The sequence below is a fragment of the Portunus trituberculatus genome, chromosome 35, assembly GCF_017591435.1.
Source record: "Portunus trituberculatus isolate SZX2019 chromosome 35, ASM1759143v1, whole genome shotgun sequence".
Lineage (NCBI taxonomy): Eukaryota > Metazoa > Arthropoda > Malacostraca > Decapoda > Portunidae > Portunus > Portunus trituberculatus.
The window spans coordinates 13461043-13479176 of NC_059289.1; the positions used below are offsets into that span (position 1 = coordinate 13461043).

The following is an 18134-nucleotide window of genomic DNA, read 5'->3' on the forward strand; positions in this document are numbered from 1 at the left end:
TGGGTAATTTGATGCAGGGAAGGTGTTCACGGACACGTAAATGATTAATGATGCGGGAAAGGAGAACGGAGGAACGAGAGTGAGGCTCGCAAGTAAATTGGAATAGAATTGACGTTGTGAAGAGCAAACTGGGCGTATAAGAGGGAGAACGAGAGAGCGAGCCAGCGAGAGAGAGAGAGAGAGAGAGAGAGAGAGAGAGAGAGAGAGAGAGAGAGAGAGAGAGAGAGAGAGAGAGATTTGGGAGAGGAGTGGGGTTTACGATATAACAGGAAATGGAAAGTGAAATCGTGAAATACACAACAATATGTTGCGGGAATCTCTGAGAGAAAGGAAATATTTCAAATTAGGAAATTTCACCAGATTTTGTGTTGTGACCGGCTGGCGAAATATCGAAGTCGTTTAATATTTTCTCTTCTTTGTGTTTTGTCTCAGGCGATAAGTGAACGAACTCCTCAATTAATTATTTATCTGGTTCAGAGCAAGTGATGATAAACCTTTCAAGTTTCTTGAAGTTTGTTCTTTCCGCATCGCTTTATTCTAATGAGCTGGATACTTTTCGGGCTCAAAGTAGCGATGAGTGTGAACAGGAAGCTTACTGCGCTCCGCAGGAGAGGCTAATAACGAGTTTTTGCATCATCCCATTTTGGTTAAAAGAAAGAAGAGGCGAAATTTCTCCCGAGACACAAGAAATAATATTCTTAGCTTAAGAAAATTAAAATAAAACCATCTTTACATCTCGTTAGTGAAAAACTGGAAAGAGGAAAGGCTTTTCTGAGAAGCTGGAAAATCTGTTGATAGCTTAAGGAAAGGCAAGCAGCGGACAGAATCCCAAAGGAAGACATAGTTAAATAAAATTTTGTGATGTGCTGCCTGGAAAGCCAAACCGAAAATATGAAACATTAGGAAATATGAATTATAAAGATAAATATGAGGCTAAAAGTCTTAAAACGAAAGCACTTTCTCACGAATACTGGTGGCGAGGCTTGATGGTGTCGAGAGAAAATGTTCCCTGAGCAAAGACTGAGCAAGAAAAACTTTAAGAACATGAAAACGGAACTGCGGAGGCGATTGCGTGGTTGGCAGCCACACTCCGGCTAACTCCAAAACTCGTGTGAGTCCGGCCCGCGGCGCCCAGCCCTCGCACCTTACCAAATACCTTAAAATCACCCACGTGTTAGTCTTTTCTGCAGCTTTCATGGAGTGGCGGAGGTGTGCGGCAGGAGTGAATGTTAGACAAGACTAAATGTGCTGCAGAGATAACGGTGTATGAGTGTGTGTGAACTAAAGTGTGTGAGGTACAGGAGAGTGAAAGAAAGGAGTATCACTGTGGGCAGCATTGGATACCTCGTCAGTGTGAACTAATAAATATTTCGGTGGCGGTATCGAGTTTCCCGGCAGGTACAGCGACAAAGACATCAAAGGGTGCATGGCGTAGGTTTGTATTTACGTCCCGTCGCAGCGGTTGTTCGTATCGTGGTTGATGTTTTACTCTGCAAGGCATTTTCTAGCGATGCTTTGATCTTAAGCCGATCAGATTCAACTTCCTGGGCTGATTCTTCTGCAAGTTTCGTTTGAATATCTGACTGAAACCATTCCTTGCCTTCCCTCAGATTGCATCATTTCCAGGAAGGTTCGTGTGGCCTTAATAAATTCTTCTTAACCTACATTAAGGCAGATAATCCTCCATTATATCTTCCTCTCACCTCGACGCGAACTCGGTGAAATTACACTAATAAAGGTAAATTTCTATAAATATCACTACACTGCTGTGGTCACGAAATGCGGTGTTTGGACTACGTTGTGCACGTTAGAGGTGAGAAGAACAAAGGCCAAGTAGGGAAACAATCCTAAACTTAGACCAGGAGCTCTCAACCTTTTTCTCGTGAAGAACCCCCTGAGTTATAAGACCATCTACCAAAACCAGCAGTAATTTGACATGGAACAGAATAATGTTAATTTAAGAGACTGACACTAACTCATACGCAATAATAATAATACTGCAAAGGATATTACTACATTGGCCATCGAAATACCCCTGAAAATTCATTGTGAATTCCTCGGGTTCGCGAACCTCAGGTTGAAAACCTCTAAATGAGAGAGAGAGAGAGAGAGAGAGAGAGAGAGAGAGAGAGAGAGAGAGAGAGAGAGAGAGACAGACAGACAGACAGACAGACAGACAGACAGACAGACAGACAATGACAAAGAAATTATACAACTCTTTTACTATATATATATATATATATATATATATATATATATATATATATATATATATATATATATATATATATATATATATATATATATATAACATAATTATGAGTTGTTTTAGAAGAGAGAGAGAGAGAGAGAGAGAGAGAGAGAGAGAGAGAGAGAGAGGGAGAGAGAGAGACGCTTACTCACCAATAACGTAGAGGCTGACGCGGGTGGTTTTGGTGGGCTGGTAGCGGAAGTCCACTCGACACCTGTAGTAGCCGCTGTCCCGCGCATGCACGTCGCGGAGGAGGAGGCGCGCCGGACTGGCAGACACGTCCAAGGTGGCTCGTGTCCCCAGCACTGTCTCGTCCACCCAGTGGTTACCCCCCGTCCCCGGCCGCAGGTCATAGCTGGGCAGGGCAGAGAGAGACAGTCGGGGGTTGGGCGGGTGGGTTTTTTTTTTTTTTTAATGTAAGAAAGGAAATCTGGCCAAGGCCAACAAATACGATTAGACAAAAAGATCCACTTACAAAGGAATACAAAGAAAAGCCTTTCAAGGGTGCTTGGTAACTACATCTAACTAGCTACAGGGAAGAGAGACAGGGCAGCACATGAGAAGAATTTGTTAGCTTTCACTCGTGAGGCCTTTACCCGCTAGTAAAGTTTTTTTTTAATGAAATCGTAAGTGGTTTCACGAGTTCTTTTTTTTTTTTTCGTTTCTTTAAGAAGACTGGGTGATGTTTGGTCTGTCCCAGGTGTTTTGTTTACGTTTAGATGCCAGTTCCCCGATCAGGTCTAAGAGAGTTAGTCAAAAGAATGGAATAAATGTTTTGAAACTTTCCTATTAATTGTGTGTGTGTGTGTGTGTGTGTGTGTGTGTGTGTGTGTGTGTGTGTGTGTGTGTGTGTGTGTGTGTGTGTGTAGAACAGGTACGTGCACGCGTCACTCACTTGTATATGGGCGTGGTGAGGTTTCCGTTGAACCAGAGGATGAGGAACACCGTGTCATTGGGTGGATGCTCGAAGTCACAGGGGAGCGCCGCCTCTCCGCCCTCCACCGCCGTAACTGCAACCCGGAAATAACAGAGCGTCTCTTAGATCAGACTCGTGGCGGCAAGGGAGGCGTGAACAGGCGAATAAAGAAGGAGATCCCCGCTCGATAAGAGGTTTTCGCTAGGGGGAGATGAAGGTCGGGATGGCGCGGCACAGGCATTCCCTACAGTAAGGTTGATACTGGCTTGGAATCAGCTGGCAGGGTTTTACAAAAGGATAACACAGCAGAAACAAACACTGGAAGACCTGCTGGTGGATAAGGATGGTGTTTGCTCTTCTACGTATTACTACTGTTGAAATACATGTGGAAAGACGGGATAGAATAGAAGAAGGCTCTCCTCCCAACCCTCGTTTTCTTCCTGCAATGTGCAGTCACGAAGCAGTGTAGAAAACGAGAACGTGGAGAATATACAGCAAAGAATGAAATACAAGGGAGATTGTCACGTATATTACACAGCTACTGGCATATCGACAATGAGAATAACTTTAATCTTAATAATCAGGTGATGTCGCTGTGCTCTATTACTCCCAGGACCTGCTGCTCAAAGGTAACAGTACTCTCACTTTAGTCTTTATCCCCTGCCACCTCTCCCGTCACGCGGCGGGTTGCGGCTCAGCGTGTTCTGTGGAATTTACAGGGGTTGTGAAAAAAGAGTCACGCCCGATGTTCAGGTTGTCCCAATGTGTGGAGGCTAATAGTGAGGGTCATTAAGGTCGTGAGGGTAATTTGGTAAGTGTTTTGCCCTTTTTCCCCTTCGTAGCTGTGAATATTAACAGAAGCAGAGAGAGAGAGAGAGAGAGAGAGAGAGAGAGAGAGAGAGAGAGAGACAGACAGACAGACAGACAGACAGACAGAGAGAGAGAGAGAGAGAGAGAGACAGACAGACAGACAGAGAGAGAGAGAGAGAGAGAGAGAGAGAGAGAGAGAGAGAGAGAGAGAGAGAGAGAGAGAGAGAGAGAGAGAGAGAGAGAGACAGACAGACAGACAGACAGACAGACAGACAGACAGACAGACAGACAGACAGACAGACAGACAGACAGACAGACAGACAGAGAGAGAGAGAGAGAGAGAGTTATTTCACTTATTTTCTTTTCTCCGTGTGGCTCATTTTTAATTCACAGAAGAATTGAAGAGAATTTAAAGTATTATCTGAGGCTTACGATGAGAGACTCGTGGTAAATAATTTCGAAAAAGGTGGAAAATAAGTCTCCTTTTTCGATACATTTTATTTGATAAGGTCAGAGTTAAATTGTGTTCGCCTTTCTATGTTCATATTGCTAATGTTTCCTTACTCTTTTTATTCTTTTTCTTCCTTTTTGCATGCGTGTATTCATTCTTGTTAAAAGACTGACATTAAAAGACTGAATTAGAATATTTTGTCTTTCATCCGCTTCTCTCTCTCTCTCTCTCTCTCTCTCTCTCTCTCTCTCTCTCTCTCTCTCTCTCTCTCTCTCTCTCTCTCTCTCTCTCTCTCTCTCTCTCTCTCTCTCTCTCTCTCTCTCTCCATCTCCTTCTTTATTTCCCTGCTCTCCTCCCTCTCTCCCTACTTTCTACATGCCGTCCATCCGTCTTTCTCTTCCATCTCTCCTCCCTCCTCCCTTTTCCCTCCTTACCTCCGTGCTCTTTCCTCCGTTCCTCGTATTCTCAACTCTGCTTCAAACTCGATCCTTCAATATAACTTCCCTCTTTTCAACATCTGTATTCTCGTTTCCTTGGTGTGTGTGTGTGTGTGTGTGTGTGTGTGTGTGTGTGTGTGTGTGTGTGTGTGTGTGTGTGTGTGTGTGTGTGTGTGTGTATGTGTGTGTCAGTGTGCTTCCCCAGATATTTTCTCGTCAAGTTTGATACATATGTCATAGTTGGCGTGACTGCCTGCTGTGATTTGACGTGTGTCTGTGTGCGTGCTTGCATGTGTGTGTGTGGGGAGGGTTTGTGTGTGTGTGTGTGTGTGTGTGTGTGTGTGTGTGTGTGTGTGTGTGTGTGTGTGTGTGTGCTTGCATGTGTGTGTGGGGAGGGTTTGTGTGTGTGTGTGTGTGTGTGTGTGTGTGTGTGTATGTGTGTGTGTGTGTGTGTGTGTGTGTGTGTGTGTGTGTGTGTGTGTGTGTGTTGATTTTAGTGTACTGAACATATCACACATTGTGTTTATTGCTTTAAAAAGGTTTTAAAGATCTGTATTGATCAAAAGAGTTAAGTCTTGTAATTTGGACCAAAATTTATTTCTAATTTCTGTAATGTATATATTTTTCTGTGGTCAATAAACTATCTGAATCTGAATCTGAATCTGAATGTGTGTGTGTGTGTGTGTGTGTGTGTGTGTGTGTGTGTGTGTGTGTGTGTGTGTGTGTGTGTGTCTGTGTGTGTACGTGTCTGTGTGTGTGTCTGTGTGTGTACGTGTCTGTGTGTGTGTGTGTGTGGATATAGATGCAGTTCTCTGTTACCCTGAATGTCTGCAGTAGGACGAGGAACCGGATATATCACCGGATAAGGGGGGCCACCAAGCCGTAAATTTCAGCACTTAGAACCGGAGCACAAAGGGAAATACACTGGGGAAGCGTATCCGGCTGAGTCGAGTGTGTCCTGGTTACAAAAATTTTTCCGGACTTGAGAATGAACCAGAATGAAAAAGAAAATGGAAGAAAAAAAATAATAAAAACGTTCTAGACATCACGATCAACTACTGGAGAGAGAATTGAGGAAAAAAAAATGTATGCATATGTAAATACTTGCTTTCATTTTATTATTTATGTATGGAAACTAATTCCTTTGTACTGAGCAAGTGTGTAAGGGAAGGAAGGGATGTCCTGGCTGGCTTTCCCTGCACGGACAGCTGATTTGGGGAAGTGTAGGATGTTATGTTAACCACACGTGCACCTTGTCAGTGGAGGCAATTAATGTAGCTTTGTGTTTATGTGTGTGTGTGTGTGTGTGTGTGTGTGTGTGTGTGTGTGTGTGTGTGTGTGTGTGTGTGTGTGTGTGTGTGTGTGTCAGTTGGAAAGTCTCACACACACACACACACACACACACACACACACACACACACACACACACACACACACACACACACACACACATACATACATACACCAATCATTGCCTCACACTACATGAATCAGGGGATCATTGAGCGACGAATCGTAAATCATGTTTTTTTCCTTTTTTTTTTTTTTTTTTTTTTTTTAAGTCACATATTTTGGAGTTTGTCACTTTTTACCCTTTTTTATTGATATCAGATGACAAATTCATTTTAATCTCTCTCTCTCTCTCTCTCTCTCTCTCTCTCTCTCTCTCTCTCTCTCTCTCTCTCTCTCTCTCTCTCTCTCTCTCTCTCTCTCTGTCTGTCTGTCTGTCCGGTAGAGCAGGAGGGGAGCCACATTCAGGAATTACTTATTACTTTTATGGCCCATCACATTTGAGCTGCCACGCGATGACATTGGGAGAGAAGCCGAGGGTTGCTGGTGTTGCTAGAGTTTGGGCGAGGTCAAGTAGTGCATTATTGAGAACTAGTTATGGATGTCGTTTTTTCCTCAGCATGTCCTCTTTGATTCTTGCGTCACTCTCGTCACTGTGCATAATGTGTCACCCATCCATCGACCACGTACTACCTTACCTGAGTGATCTGATCTGGTATATCCTCTCTAGAAACCTAACGGAATACGATGAGGATTAAGAATTTGCCTGTATATTAACCCCTTCAGTACTGGGACGCATTTTTACCTTGAGTTATGGGTATGATTAAATTATTTTATTTATATTAGGAAGAGTCTATGGACGTTAAAAGAATAATGGCCAGAAGTTCCTGAAGCTGTATAAAATCGCCAAATAGTAACCACAATGCATATGGAAACGCGTCATGGTACTAAAGGGGCTAAACTCGTAAGAGGAGGACGTTGGCCAAAGACAACAAAAACATTCTAAATAAAAAGCTCATTTCATTGCCGATCCCCTTACAGGTCCCATAGAATCTGCCAAAAGATAAGGACAAATAGTTGAGGAGTAAGTACATTGTTATCGTTGAATGTGACCTTTCAGATACGTCCCGGAGAGTCTCACTTGTCACAGGGTGGAAGTCTCAATTTTCTACTGACACCAATACAAGACCCATAAAACGTAACATAAGAAAAGAGGGAAGCTACAAGAGGCATCAGACCTACACGTAGCAACCGCTGTATGAACACACCTACATATTTCCACCTACCATTCCCGTCTATGTATTTATCTAACCTTGTTTTAACCGCTTCAGTACTGGGACACATTTTTATCTTGAGATTTGTGTACGATTAGACCATCTTATTGACATTAGGAAGGGTCTATGGAGGTCAGAAAATTGATGGCCACAGTCTTCACTCTTTTCATCCCCCACATGAGTCTCTGAAGCTGTATAAAGTAACGAAATAGTAAGCTGAATGAATATGGAAAAGCGTTATGGTACTGAATGAATTAAAGCTCCCTCTTGACTAAGCCCTAACAACCTGATTACTGAGTCCGCTCCATTCTTCGACTATTCTTAGAAAACCGGTTCCTTCCCATCTTTTTCTTAAAACGGGATTTTTCAAGCTTTTCAGCTGGTAAATTTCATATAATATTTGCATAGCACTACCTGACACTCGGTGCAGACCAAGGTGTGTGAAAATATATGATGATAAAAAGTAAAGTGGTATTATTTAGTGGCGCCTGCAAACCATGGCATATAAAAAAGTAATGCGGAAAAATAAAAAAAAAATCCTTCTCTTCTCACTGAATTAAGAGAGGACGTGGTGCATACAAGAGGATGATGGCACTCCGTTCTTCGTGGAAACAGTTCTTTGCCGGACTCTGCTTTACATTATTATGACCTTCTTATTTTCTTTAGGATAACAGGGTTTTCAGATTGATCATTCCGACCGAAATTATTGAAGTGTGCCATGAACGCGGAAGGAGATTCGTGCCTTTTTTTGTGGTCGAATATTTGAATCCTTAATATACAATTCCGAGAAATATCGTTGTTGTGTGTCACGCTGGGTGCTGTCTTGTTTGTCTCCGCCTCCCCATGCTGCGCTGCGAGGCTCCGTGATTCCCCACAGGGATATCAGGCACGTCGCAGCTTTGCCGGGGGTGGTAGCTGCTGGTTAGCTGCCTCAGGATACATTTGCTCCTGGGGCATAAATTTGCTGTATTGTATTGTGGAGTCTCCTGGTTTTATTCCTCCTGGGACCCTGATTTGCTCAGTTGTGCTGCAGGATTTGCGTCTTTCTGTCGACTCGTGAATAACTTGTTTCCCTGAACCGAGGAGCCTGTCATTTCAGTGCTTGGCGAGAGTGTTGTTGCTGCCACGCTGGAAGTAGTGCAGGGGACTCGGAAAATATATAGTATAGAACAATAAACATGGCCTTGATCAATGAAAACCGTAGCCCACTTTGATGTCTTTCGGTGTTACATTTTACCTATTACCGTGAGTCTATAACTTGCATAGTTTGTGTCTCTGTGAAGTTATTCATTAGGCTGAAAACTAGTATACTACATGACTCTACCAAGAATTGATCCATACACACTCCACGCTCGTCTCGCTGCTAAAAGGCAAAACTTTCCTTGCATGTCCGTAAAGAAACTGTCTTTAATTACAATACATTTCTACTGATATCCATGAGTGGCAGAGTGATCGTTTGGAATTTGAGCTCAAGCTGGAATCACCCAGCGTGCACCTGAATGGATAACAACCACTCTGAACCTTTAGAAACGCTGCCTGGGACGCGCCAGTCTGCCTGAAAGCAAACACAATAATACCAGAAAGAATGAAAAGCTGAATTTCGAGCCTTGACATTTGGTGAATAAAACAGTGAATGTCAAACGTGGTGAGAATTTCTTCGTATGTGTAGCCAGCGTCAAATAATCAATAATTATTCAATAAACTTCCGAGGAGAGGGAGAGAGAGAGAGAGAGAGAGAGAGAGAGAGAGAGAGAGAGAGAGAGAGAGAGAGAGAGAGAGAGAGAGAGAGATGCAATGTTACGAGGCACTTTTTGGAACACTGGAATTTTGGGAAAGTGGTTCCAGACTCTCCAGAACTCTTTAAGAGTTTCTGGAATCTCTGGATTGGCCCCAAAGTCTTAACCCAGTCTTAAAGATTACATATAGGTTTGAGGAACATTTAGTTTTTGTTTTACTTCGTGAAGCCGTCAAGGAGGCAACAGTAGAGCAAGTTGTAGTAGTAGTAGTAATAGTAGTAGTAGTAGTAGTAGTAGTAGTAGTAGTAGTAGTAGTAGTAGTAGTAATAGTAATAGTAGCAGCAGCAGCAGCAGTAGCAGCAGAAGTAGCAATAGTTGTATTAAGAGCGACATTACAAGATTAAAAGTTCCAGACATTAACGACCTGCTTATTTTTTATCTTAGTTTTGTTACTCATGGCTAAAAATGTCTTTCATGGAAACATATACAGTAATGGTGGTGGTAGTAGTAGTAGTAGTTGTAGTAGTAGTAGTAATAGTAGTAGTAGTAGTTGTAGTAGTAATGATGATAATAATAATGATGATAATGATAAAAACAACAACAACACGAAATTCCCCCCTCCGCAGTGGTTGGTCCTGCTCACGGTCAACTGTTCGGCGTGTGACCAGATGGCAAAGTTCAAATCGGTAGCATTACACGATATGAGTTTTAATTAGGCGGGAAACAGTGCTTGGGGAAGAGACGAGGCTTTCCGGCTGCGACTATGGCATTGTTATGTTGATTCTGAACACCTATTAACAGTGCTGAGGGAGAGCGTCCACACACACACACACACACACACACACACACACACACACACACACACACACACACACACACACACACACACAGATCGATACTCTCCAAACCATGTGTAGTCTTTCTCCCTTTCCCTTTTTCCTTTATTGTTATTTCTTCTTACTCCTTCCTGCGTTTCCCTTCCTTTATTCTCTCCTTTAGATCGTAGATGGCATCTCTTAATGGCTCCAGAGTACCGCGGGATGCGAACCTTGAGTGTCACCGGGAGAGGTCAGCTGGTGTGCCGTGAGTGTTGTGGTGGAATTGAGTTGGAAATGGGTAGTGGGAAAAAAGTGTTACGTGGGCTCCTGTTGCATGTAAGTAGCCAAGAGTATGCTAAACTGTATGCCTTGTAATATTGATGGTATGACGGGGGCTAAGTACAGATGTTGGTTGATACAGAGAGAGAGAGAGAGAGAGAGAGAGAGAGAGAGAGAGAGAGAGGTGTTTCTTTTTTACCTTTACTTAGCATCAACAATTCATAGTTATATACCAGGAGTTGACATTGGCCCTTTTGTCCTTATTCAAATATACATGATTCTCTCTCTCTCTCTCTCTCTCTCTCTCTCTCTCTCTCTCTCTCTCTCTCTCTCTCTCTCTCTCTCTCTCTCTCTCGTAGTCTGGCGCCTAATTCTTATATTTTTGTCTTTCCTTTTTCTCTCCACTTCTTTCTTGTTTCTTTCCTCTTTTCCTCGTCTCCTTCCCTTTCCCGGCTATCGACAAATCCAGGCTGCGTTAAGTTATTGGCAGAGAGAGAGAGAGAGAGAGAGAGAGAGAGAGAGAGAGAGAAGGGAGGTCATGGTTTTCACTTCTTTTCAAATCGGCTGCTGTGAAAGAATCGGTTAGACTGTGGGAGGAATAGCCGGAGGAATGAAGGAAAGAGAAGGAGGAGGAGGAGGAGGAGGAGGAGTAGCAGAAAGAAGAAGAGAAGGCTGGAGGGTGAAAGGGAAGGAAGGTGAGGCGGAGACATTGAAACGAGGTGGAAATGATGTCTTCAGAGGAGCTGTCTTCTCTTATTTCCTCGATATGCTTCAGCCTGCAAGGACGTGGCACCGAGACACACACACACACACACACACACACACACACACACACACACACACACACACACACACAGAGAGAGAGAGAGAGAGAGAGAGAGAGAGAGAGAGAGAGAGAGAGAGGGGGCAGGTAGATAGATGTTCAGGCAACCGACAAACAAATTACTTAAAGTGATATAACAAAATAGTCAGAGAGAGAGAGAGAGAGAGAGAGAGAGAGAGAGAGAGAGAGAGAGAGAGAGAGAGAGAGAGTCATTATATTGGCTTCGTGTTGGATAGGCACAGTAAACATTAAAACACATTAAAACCACCTAAGCGATTCTCGTATTCACAGCTTTAAAACATTTGCTTCAATTGGATGCGTGCAATCATACATTCCCGTATCTCTCTTTAAACCTCCATTTTGAACCTTTTTTTTCACCCTTCCCCTCCCTGCAGTTTTTCACCACGCTCGCCACTCCCCTCACCTGCCGTACATTCTTTCACCCCACTGGCCATCTCCGTTGGAAAAGGCACCGAGAGGACATTTAATCTCCTTTCTACCTTCCCTTCAATTTTTAACCTGATTTTGACCTCACCTCCCACTTTCCACTGTTGTTTTTTGCCTTACATCCTTTTAGTTCTGACCACATGGATTCGGAAAGGAAAGTACACTCTGGAAGGATATCAAATCTTTTCCTCTACAGTTTTTACCTTTTTTTTTATTTTGCTGGTCTCATATTTCACCATAAATCTCTTTAGTTGCCCCTCATTAGCGTTAGGAAAGGAAAACAGTCACATTGAAAAGAGATTAATTTTTCTCCCTCTATCCCTGGTTAAGCTTCCGACTCCTAATGACACTTGTTATTTCTTTCGAATGAGCCTGGGTAATTTTACTAATAAGAATTTGAACTTGTTTGTGGTTAGAAACTCTACTCTGAGTGTACTGTAAACCTTTCACACCCTTTGTCGTTATTGTGCTCTTTTAAAACTACAATGTAAATATGTACAAAGCTGTTTTGTTATTTAATTGGGAAGAAATCTTAACAGTCACTTCTTTCAAGTAATGTAAATATGTACAAAGCAATTTTGTTATTTAATTGGAAACAAATCTTAATAATCACTTCGTTCAAGTAATGTAAATATGTAAAAAGCTGTTTTTGTTATTGAAGTGGGAAGAAATCTTAACAGTCAAACCCTTCAGTCATACAGTTTGCATACTATTCATTTCCGCTCCACAAAAGCTTAAAGGTTATTGAATTGTGTCCTTGTACTGTTACAAGTCAAACAAAACAAACGTGGAGGAACATTGGAACTCATCTTTTGTTCACTGATAAGGATCCGTTTTTTCTCTGACATCTCACTGCATGGGGACTGGCAACTAAGTGGACTTTTTTTTATTCTTTTATTGCCATTGGTCAGCTTCCCACTTTTACATGAAAAAAAAATATAATGTTTATTTATTCTTTATTTTTTTATTATTTCCTATCGTTTTCCCTTTTTTGTTTATGCCCATGAGGTTTTAAGACAATACATATATCAATTCATCAGATTACATTTCGTCAATTTGCTCTCTCTTCAATGCAAACTCATACATAGCGACTTTCATTTATGTCTCAATGTATTGCATGAAAACTATATACGATGCTTTCTGCCTTTATTTTTTCCACATCAGCTAATGCCATTTTTAGATGCATTTTCTCGCTTTTTACTCCCGTATTTTTATTTTATACGGCTTTGGTTTAATTAACATCTTTTATTAGAATATTGAAATTAACACTGACTTGATCTTTTAAAATGATTTTCCCACATTAAAACTTTATAACTAATCGTATTTTATTCACATTTAAGCCTGTATTTCAACCTTTTCTATTCCTTACCTCTCTTATTTTGTTTTCACCACATCCCTTTACTTTACATCTGCGTTAGAAAAAGAGGGCATATGCACTTTAGTTGGACACTCATTTTTATTTACGTGGTCGCTTTTGCACCGTGGCTTTAGGGAAAGGTAAAAACACGCGGTAAAAAACACACTATGGTTGGACGTGGATTCTATTAGGGTACTTCCTGCAGCTTAACCGTGAGCCACTGCACGGGTGATAATAGTGTTTAAAGGGAGGATGAGCACACGACCACCTGGACACCTGACGGACGTGTGGCGGCGCTAAGAGTTGTGTCCGCCAGGTAATTTGTCACGTAATTACCCAATCTCACTAATTGGGACTAAATGTTCCCTTGACCTTTCGTTTAGTGGAGTGAAATTTTGTTGCATGGCTTTTTTTTCTGTTGTTTTGCGGTCTTATTGCTTGGCTGGCTGGCTGTTTTTCTTTTTATATCTCTATCTTGCTGGCTCTCTCTCTCTCTCTCTCTCTCTCTCTCTCTCTCTCTCTCTCTCTCTCTCTCTCTCTCTCTCTCTCTCTCTCTCTCTCTCTCTCTCTCTCTCTCTCTCTCTCTCTCTCTCTCTCTCTCTCTCTCTCTCTCTCTCTCTCTGTGAAACACGTTACTTTTATGATTATTTCTCTTTGCATGTTTGTGTTTGTGTTCGTTCAGCGGTGCCTGTGTTACACAGCACTGGCAATTGAATCTTTTATGGGCGCGGACAGCTGTTGTGTTTATAGTGGCATGTCCCGCTGTATTTTTATCTCCCAGAGGCTCACACTGTCCACTACACTCATACTTTTCGCTAACAACATGATTCCAGCGCCCTTCCCAGAGCATGCATTATAAACATCACCTAGCGTTGCCCGGAACTGTTACGGGGATCTGTGGTGTATTTACGGGGGCCATACTTGGGGATACTGGGATGACACAGGGATCACCATGCAGTGCGCGCTTCTCTTGACACAGAGCCCCCATGTTTCAAGGCGCGGCCAATGGGGGAGTGACGTTTAAGGGTAATTTCCGGCCAGTCCGTGATGTGTGAAAACTGGCCGCCGTGGTCCAGTGCGGTACTCATGTGTGGAACTTTATCACGCCGCTAGTCCAGACTGCCCGATAACTGGGAGTAGTTTTATAGCGGTCTTGTTGTGTGTGTGTGTGTGTGTGTGTGTGTGTGTGTGTGTGTGTGTGTGTGTGTGTGTGTGTGTGTGTGTGTGTGTGAGAGAGAGAGAGAGAGAGAGAGAGAGAGAGAGAGAGAGAGAGAGAGAGAGAGAGAGAGAGAGAGAGAGAGAGAGAGAGAGAGAGAGAGTTGAAGGGATTGAAATTGACACTCTGGGTTCACGTTCCTAGAAAAAGAAAAAAAAAATTAGGCACTTTCATCGCCGAAATGAGACTTCTGCCCGCACGTGTGTGTCTGTGTGTGTGTGTGTGTGTGTGTGTGTGTGTGTGTGTGTGTGTGTGTGTGTGTGTGTGTGTGTGTGTGTGTGTGTGTGTGTGTGTGTGAATACGGTTGAATTCCCGCGTCTTACATCAAAAGGCACGGAGCTGCAGACGTAACAGAGTAACCCCCACGTGGAAAATTCATCAGGTTCTCCTCAGTTCCGCCTCGCCATTATCCGGATATGCAGGTTAATAATCCTTGGCAAAAGACACCAAAACAGATGTGTAGCCTTTGGAGTAGAAGTTTTTTGAGGCTTGTGTTACAGTTTTTTAAGTTTTTGTTTCTTTGAGGAGTTTCATTTCCTTGTTATTGTTGTTACTGTTGCTGTTGCTGTTGCTGTTGTTGTTCGTGTTGTTGTTGGCTCGCCTTCGCCGCCTTGATCCGTTTGATATTGTTGATTCACCGTTTTCTTTCTCTCTGTTTTTTGTTCTTCAGTCTTTGTTTTTCCAGGCCAACCTTCACTTTTGTTTCATTCTCATGTGTTGGTTTCCTCATTTACTTGCTTTGTCATTTTTGCATTCGTTGTTTAATTTTTTTTTTTTTTTTTTCATTTCTTGTAGATCCTTTATTTTAGAAGCATGTTTTTATTTGTTTTTTCAATTTTATCAATTTTTTCCACTGTTATTTATTCGACTTTTATTTGTATTTATGATATAAAGAGAAAAAAAAGATTAGATAGCAAATGCAAAATAAGCACTTATGATTAAGAACTGAATACTTATTCTGTTTGCATCGCTGATTGGCTTTTGTTTCTTTTGCTTTTTATGTTTCTATATGTACTTATATTATTCATGTATTCATTTTAGTGTTTAGTGCCAAAACGCTGCATCTTCTTGTTTCTTTTGCTTTGTTATGATTGGTGTGATGCCGAGAGAGAGATGACATGATAGGCCACAAAGATGTACCTGTTTGCACTAATACTGTTTGTCCAAGTCTTATTTCTTCTTGTCAAAATGCATCATGTCTGTCGGATAATCTTTTTTTTTTCTGTTTGTTTTTTGTCTCAACAAAGTGTATTGATATTTTCAACACCGTTATATATACTTTTTTTTTTTTTTTTACTCTTCTTTTTTGTGGGGGAGGCACCGTGGACATACCGTGAAAAGATTTTTTTTCTTTAACAGTTTATATGAGCAAATCTTTTCTCCTATATTTATGAAATGGGTGATTCCTTTTATACAGCAGTCAGCCACTGCGCATTTTTTCCTACACTTTATTGCTTTTCATTTTTTCTGTTATTCCTCCTCTTCTCATCTTTGCCTTATATATCCTGGATTTTACTTCTATTTCCCAATCTCCTTTTTTCGTCCAACTTTTTTCTTCTCTTCACCTTTCCTTTCACCACTCGTCTTCCCTTGCCTCCTCGCTGTCCTACTCTTCTTTCTCCCATCTTTTCCAGCCTTTACTGCATCTTTCCTTCCTCTCTTCTCCATACGTTTCTTGCTTCCCTCCTCCCATCATCATCTTCCTTCATTTCCTCCACATCCCCTTTCTCTCCATTCATTCCTCCCTCCGTTCATTCCCTCTTGTTTCGTTGTTGTTCTATCCCTCTTTCCTCCTTTCTTCCTTCATTCATTCATTCTTTCTTTTTTTTCTCTTCATACTTTCTCCTTCCTACTTTCGTCTCTTTGTCTGCATTCTTTCTCATTCTTTCATTTCCTCAGTTCCTTCTTTCTTCATCTTTTCTTCCTTTCTTCCTTCCATAATTTTCTTCTCTTCATTTCTATACCTTCCTTCATTATTTTTTCCTCCGATATCTACTCTATTCTTCCTCTCCTCCTCCCTTCATTTCCTCCCTTCCCATCTGTATGTATTCCTCCATCCCTTCATTTCTTTCCCATCGCCATCCCATCCTTCCTCCCTTCCCTTCATTTACTCCATCCGTGTCTCCATCCATTTCTTCCTCCCTTCATTTCTTCCTTTCATTTTGCCCTGCCTTATTTTTCCTCCCTTCCTGCGACCCTTCCTTCTTTGATCGAATCACACGTAAACAAAATGCTGTCATTGTTGTGGAGTTGATGTGATTTTCAACTATTATTTTCATCTCCATCCTTGCATCAATAATTCTCGTACAAGCGCTGGAATACATGATGTGCAGAAATCCCGTGAGACAAAAAGAGGTGAAAAAAAAATGGACTTTACTCGAACGTGAGCCAGAAATACAAAGAATAAAAAGAAAAAAAGAGAGAAAAAAATCAGAAATACATAGCAAAGAGTGCGTGTAGCTTACGCAGTCAAGTTATTTAAGTGTAAAACAGGTATTAGAATAGCAGAGCACGTGGGGTTGGTTCATCACGCCATTTTTGAAGGCAAGGAAACATTAAAGTTCGCTGCTGTAATGGCATCGGATGACTGACTTTTCCTGCGAAGTCAAGAACACGCGAGCATTGAGAGTGGAATGGACAAAAGGTGAATTTATGTATGTGTGAGAAAGCGAAACTAGTGACGTGGAGGTTTTGAATATTAGAGAGAGAGAGAGAGAGAGAGAGAGAGAGAGAGAGAGAGAGAGAGAGAGAGAGAGAGAGAGAGACGAAGGAAAGAGGCAGTCAGGATATGTCTAGTGTTAATATTTATTTTTAGCGTCGACAAATGGATCACAGCGTCCGTATAAATAATAATATATGACATACGGCCTTACAAACAACACTCTTTACTGCCCTACGTGGCCCATCACTTTTTATTACGGCCAATATTTTGTCGTAATGTCATGCGCGCGCTCTGAAATATAGCGCAGAGATGCGTTATATATGTTTAAAAAAAGAACATATTTTGGCTTACCAACATATATATTAATAACGAAAGGATAGAAAAATACCTCAAGAAATGTCTTATAACTAAATAATTAGTAAAAGGTTTTGTCTGTGTGTGTGTGTGTGTGTGTGTGTGTGTGTGTGTGTGTGTGTGTGTGTGTGTGTGTGTGTGTGTGTGTGTTTACAACCTACACTCGACTGCTACTGAAGAAATTATTGTCGGATTATGTGAGTTATTCTACCTGTCTGTTACTGCAGCCGTGTGTGTGTGTGTGTGTGTGTGTGTGTGTGTGTGTGTGTGTGTGTGTGTGTGTGTGTGTGTGTGTGTGTGTGTGTGTGTGTGTGTTTGCAGCCTTTACTGTATTACTAATGAAGAAGAAATTACTGATGGCTTATATACATAAATTATCATACCTGTCTGTTATTGCACCTGCGTGTGTGTGTGTGTGTGTGTGTGTGTGTGTGTGTGTGTGTGTGTGTGTGTGCGTGTGCGTGTGTATGTGTCCTAGAATATAGTTAAGGATACAAAATTATAGGGCCATTGTGTCTTACTGTACGTGTGTGTGTGTGTGTGTGTGTGTGTGTGTGTGTGTGTGTGTGTGTGTGTGTGTGTGTGTGTGTCTGTGTGTGTGCACGCTTAGGTGTACACGTATAGGTGACACAGCTTATACGCGTGTAGTAGTGTGTGTGTGTGTGTGTGTGTGTGTGTGTATTTGTGAGTATATGTATGTGAGCAGGACCCATACACTCCAATGGTCCCAGTCATCCTCGCTATTCGTGGGGTGTCTAAGTCGGTCACGTTCCTGGGCTCGTAATGTATATTATTAACAGAGCGAGAAGAAGAAAACGTGGGGTGGTGTGCTGCAATATACATGGTGACGAGACGCACGAAGGATAATTGCCAAGGGCCTCTGGAGAAACGGGAGGCCTTAGATGGTGGGAGGAGGGAAGGACTGAGGAGAGGAGGAGGAGGAGGAGGAGGAAGAGGATTGCTATCTGATTGGTCCAGGGTCTGAGCCAATCACACAGCGTCTCTGATAAGGT

At 42.0% G+C, this 18134-nt stretch overlaps 1 protein-coding gene across 1 annotated transcript in view; it reads right to left on the bottom strand.

Annotated features, from left to right (window-relative positions):
• The window catches only part of LOC123513238 (nephrin-like), a 72464-nt gene that overhangs the window by 38172 nt on the left and 16158 nt on the right, over positions 1 to 18134 (bottom strand). The window contains exons 2-3 of the mRNA XM_045270309.1: positions 3147 to 3261; positions 2404 to 2606 (exon numbers count right to left, since the gene is read on the bottom strand). Of these exons, the coding sequence (XP_045126244.1) occupies positions 2404 to 2606; positions 3147 to 3261 (318 nt within the window). The remainder of the gene's footprint in view (positions 1 to 2403; positions 2607 to 3146; positions 3262 to 18134) is intronic.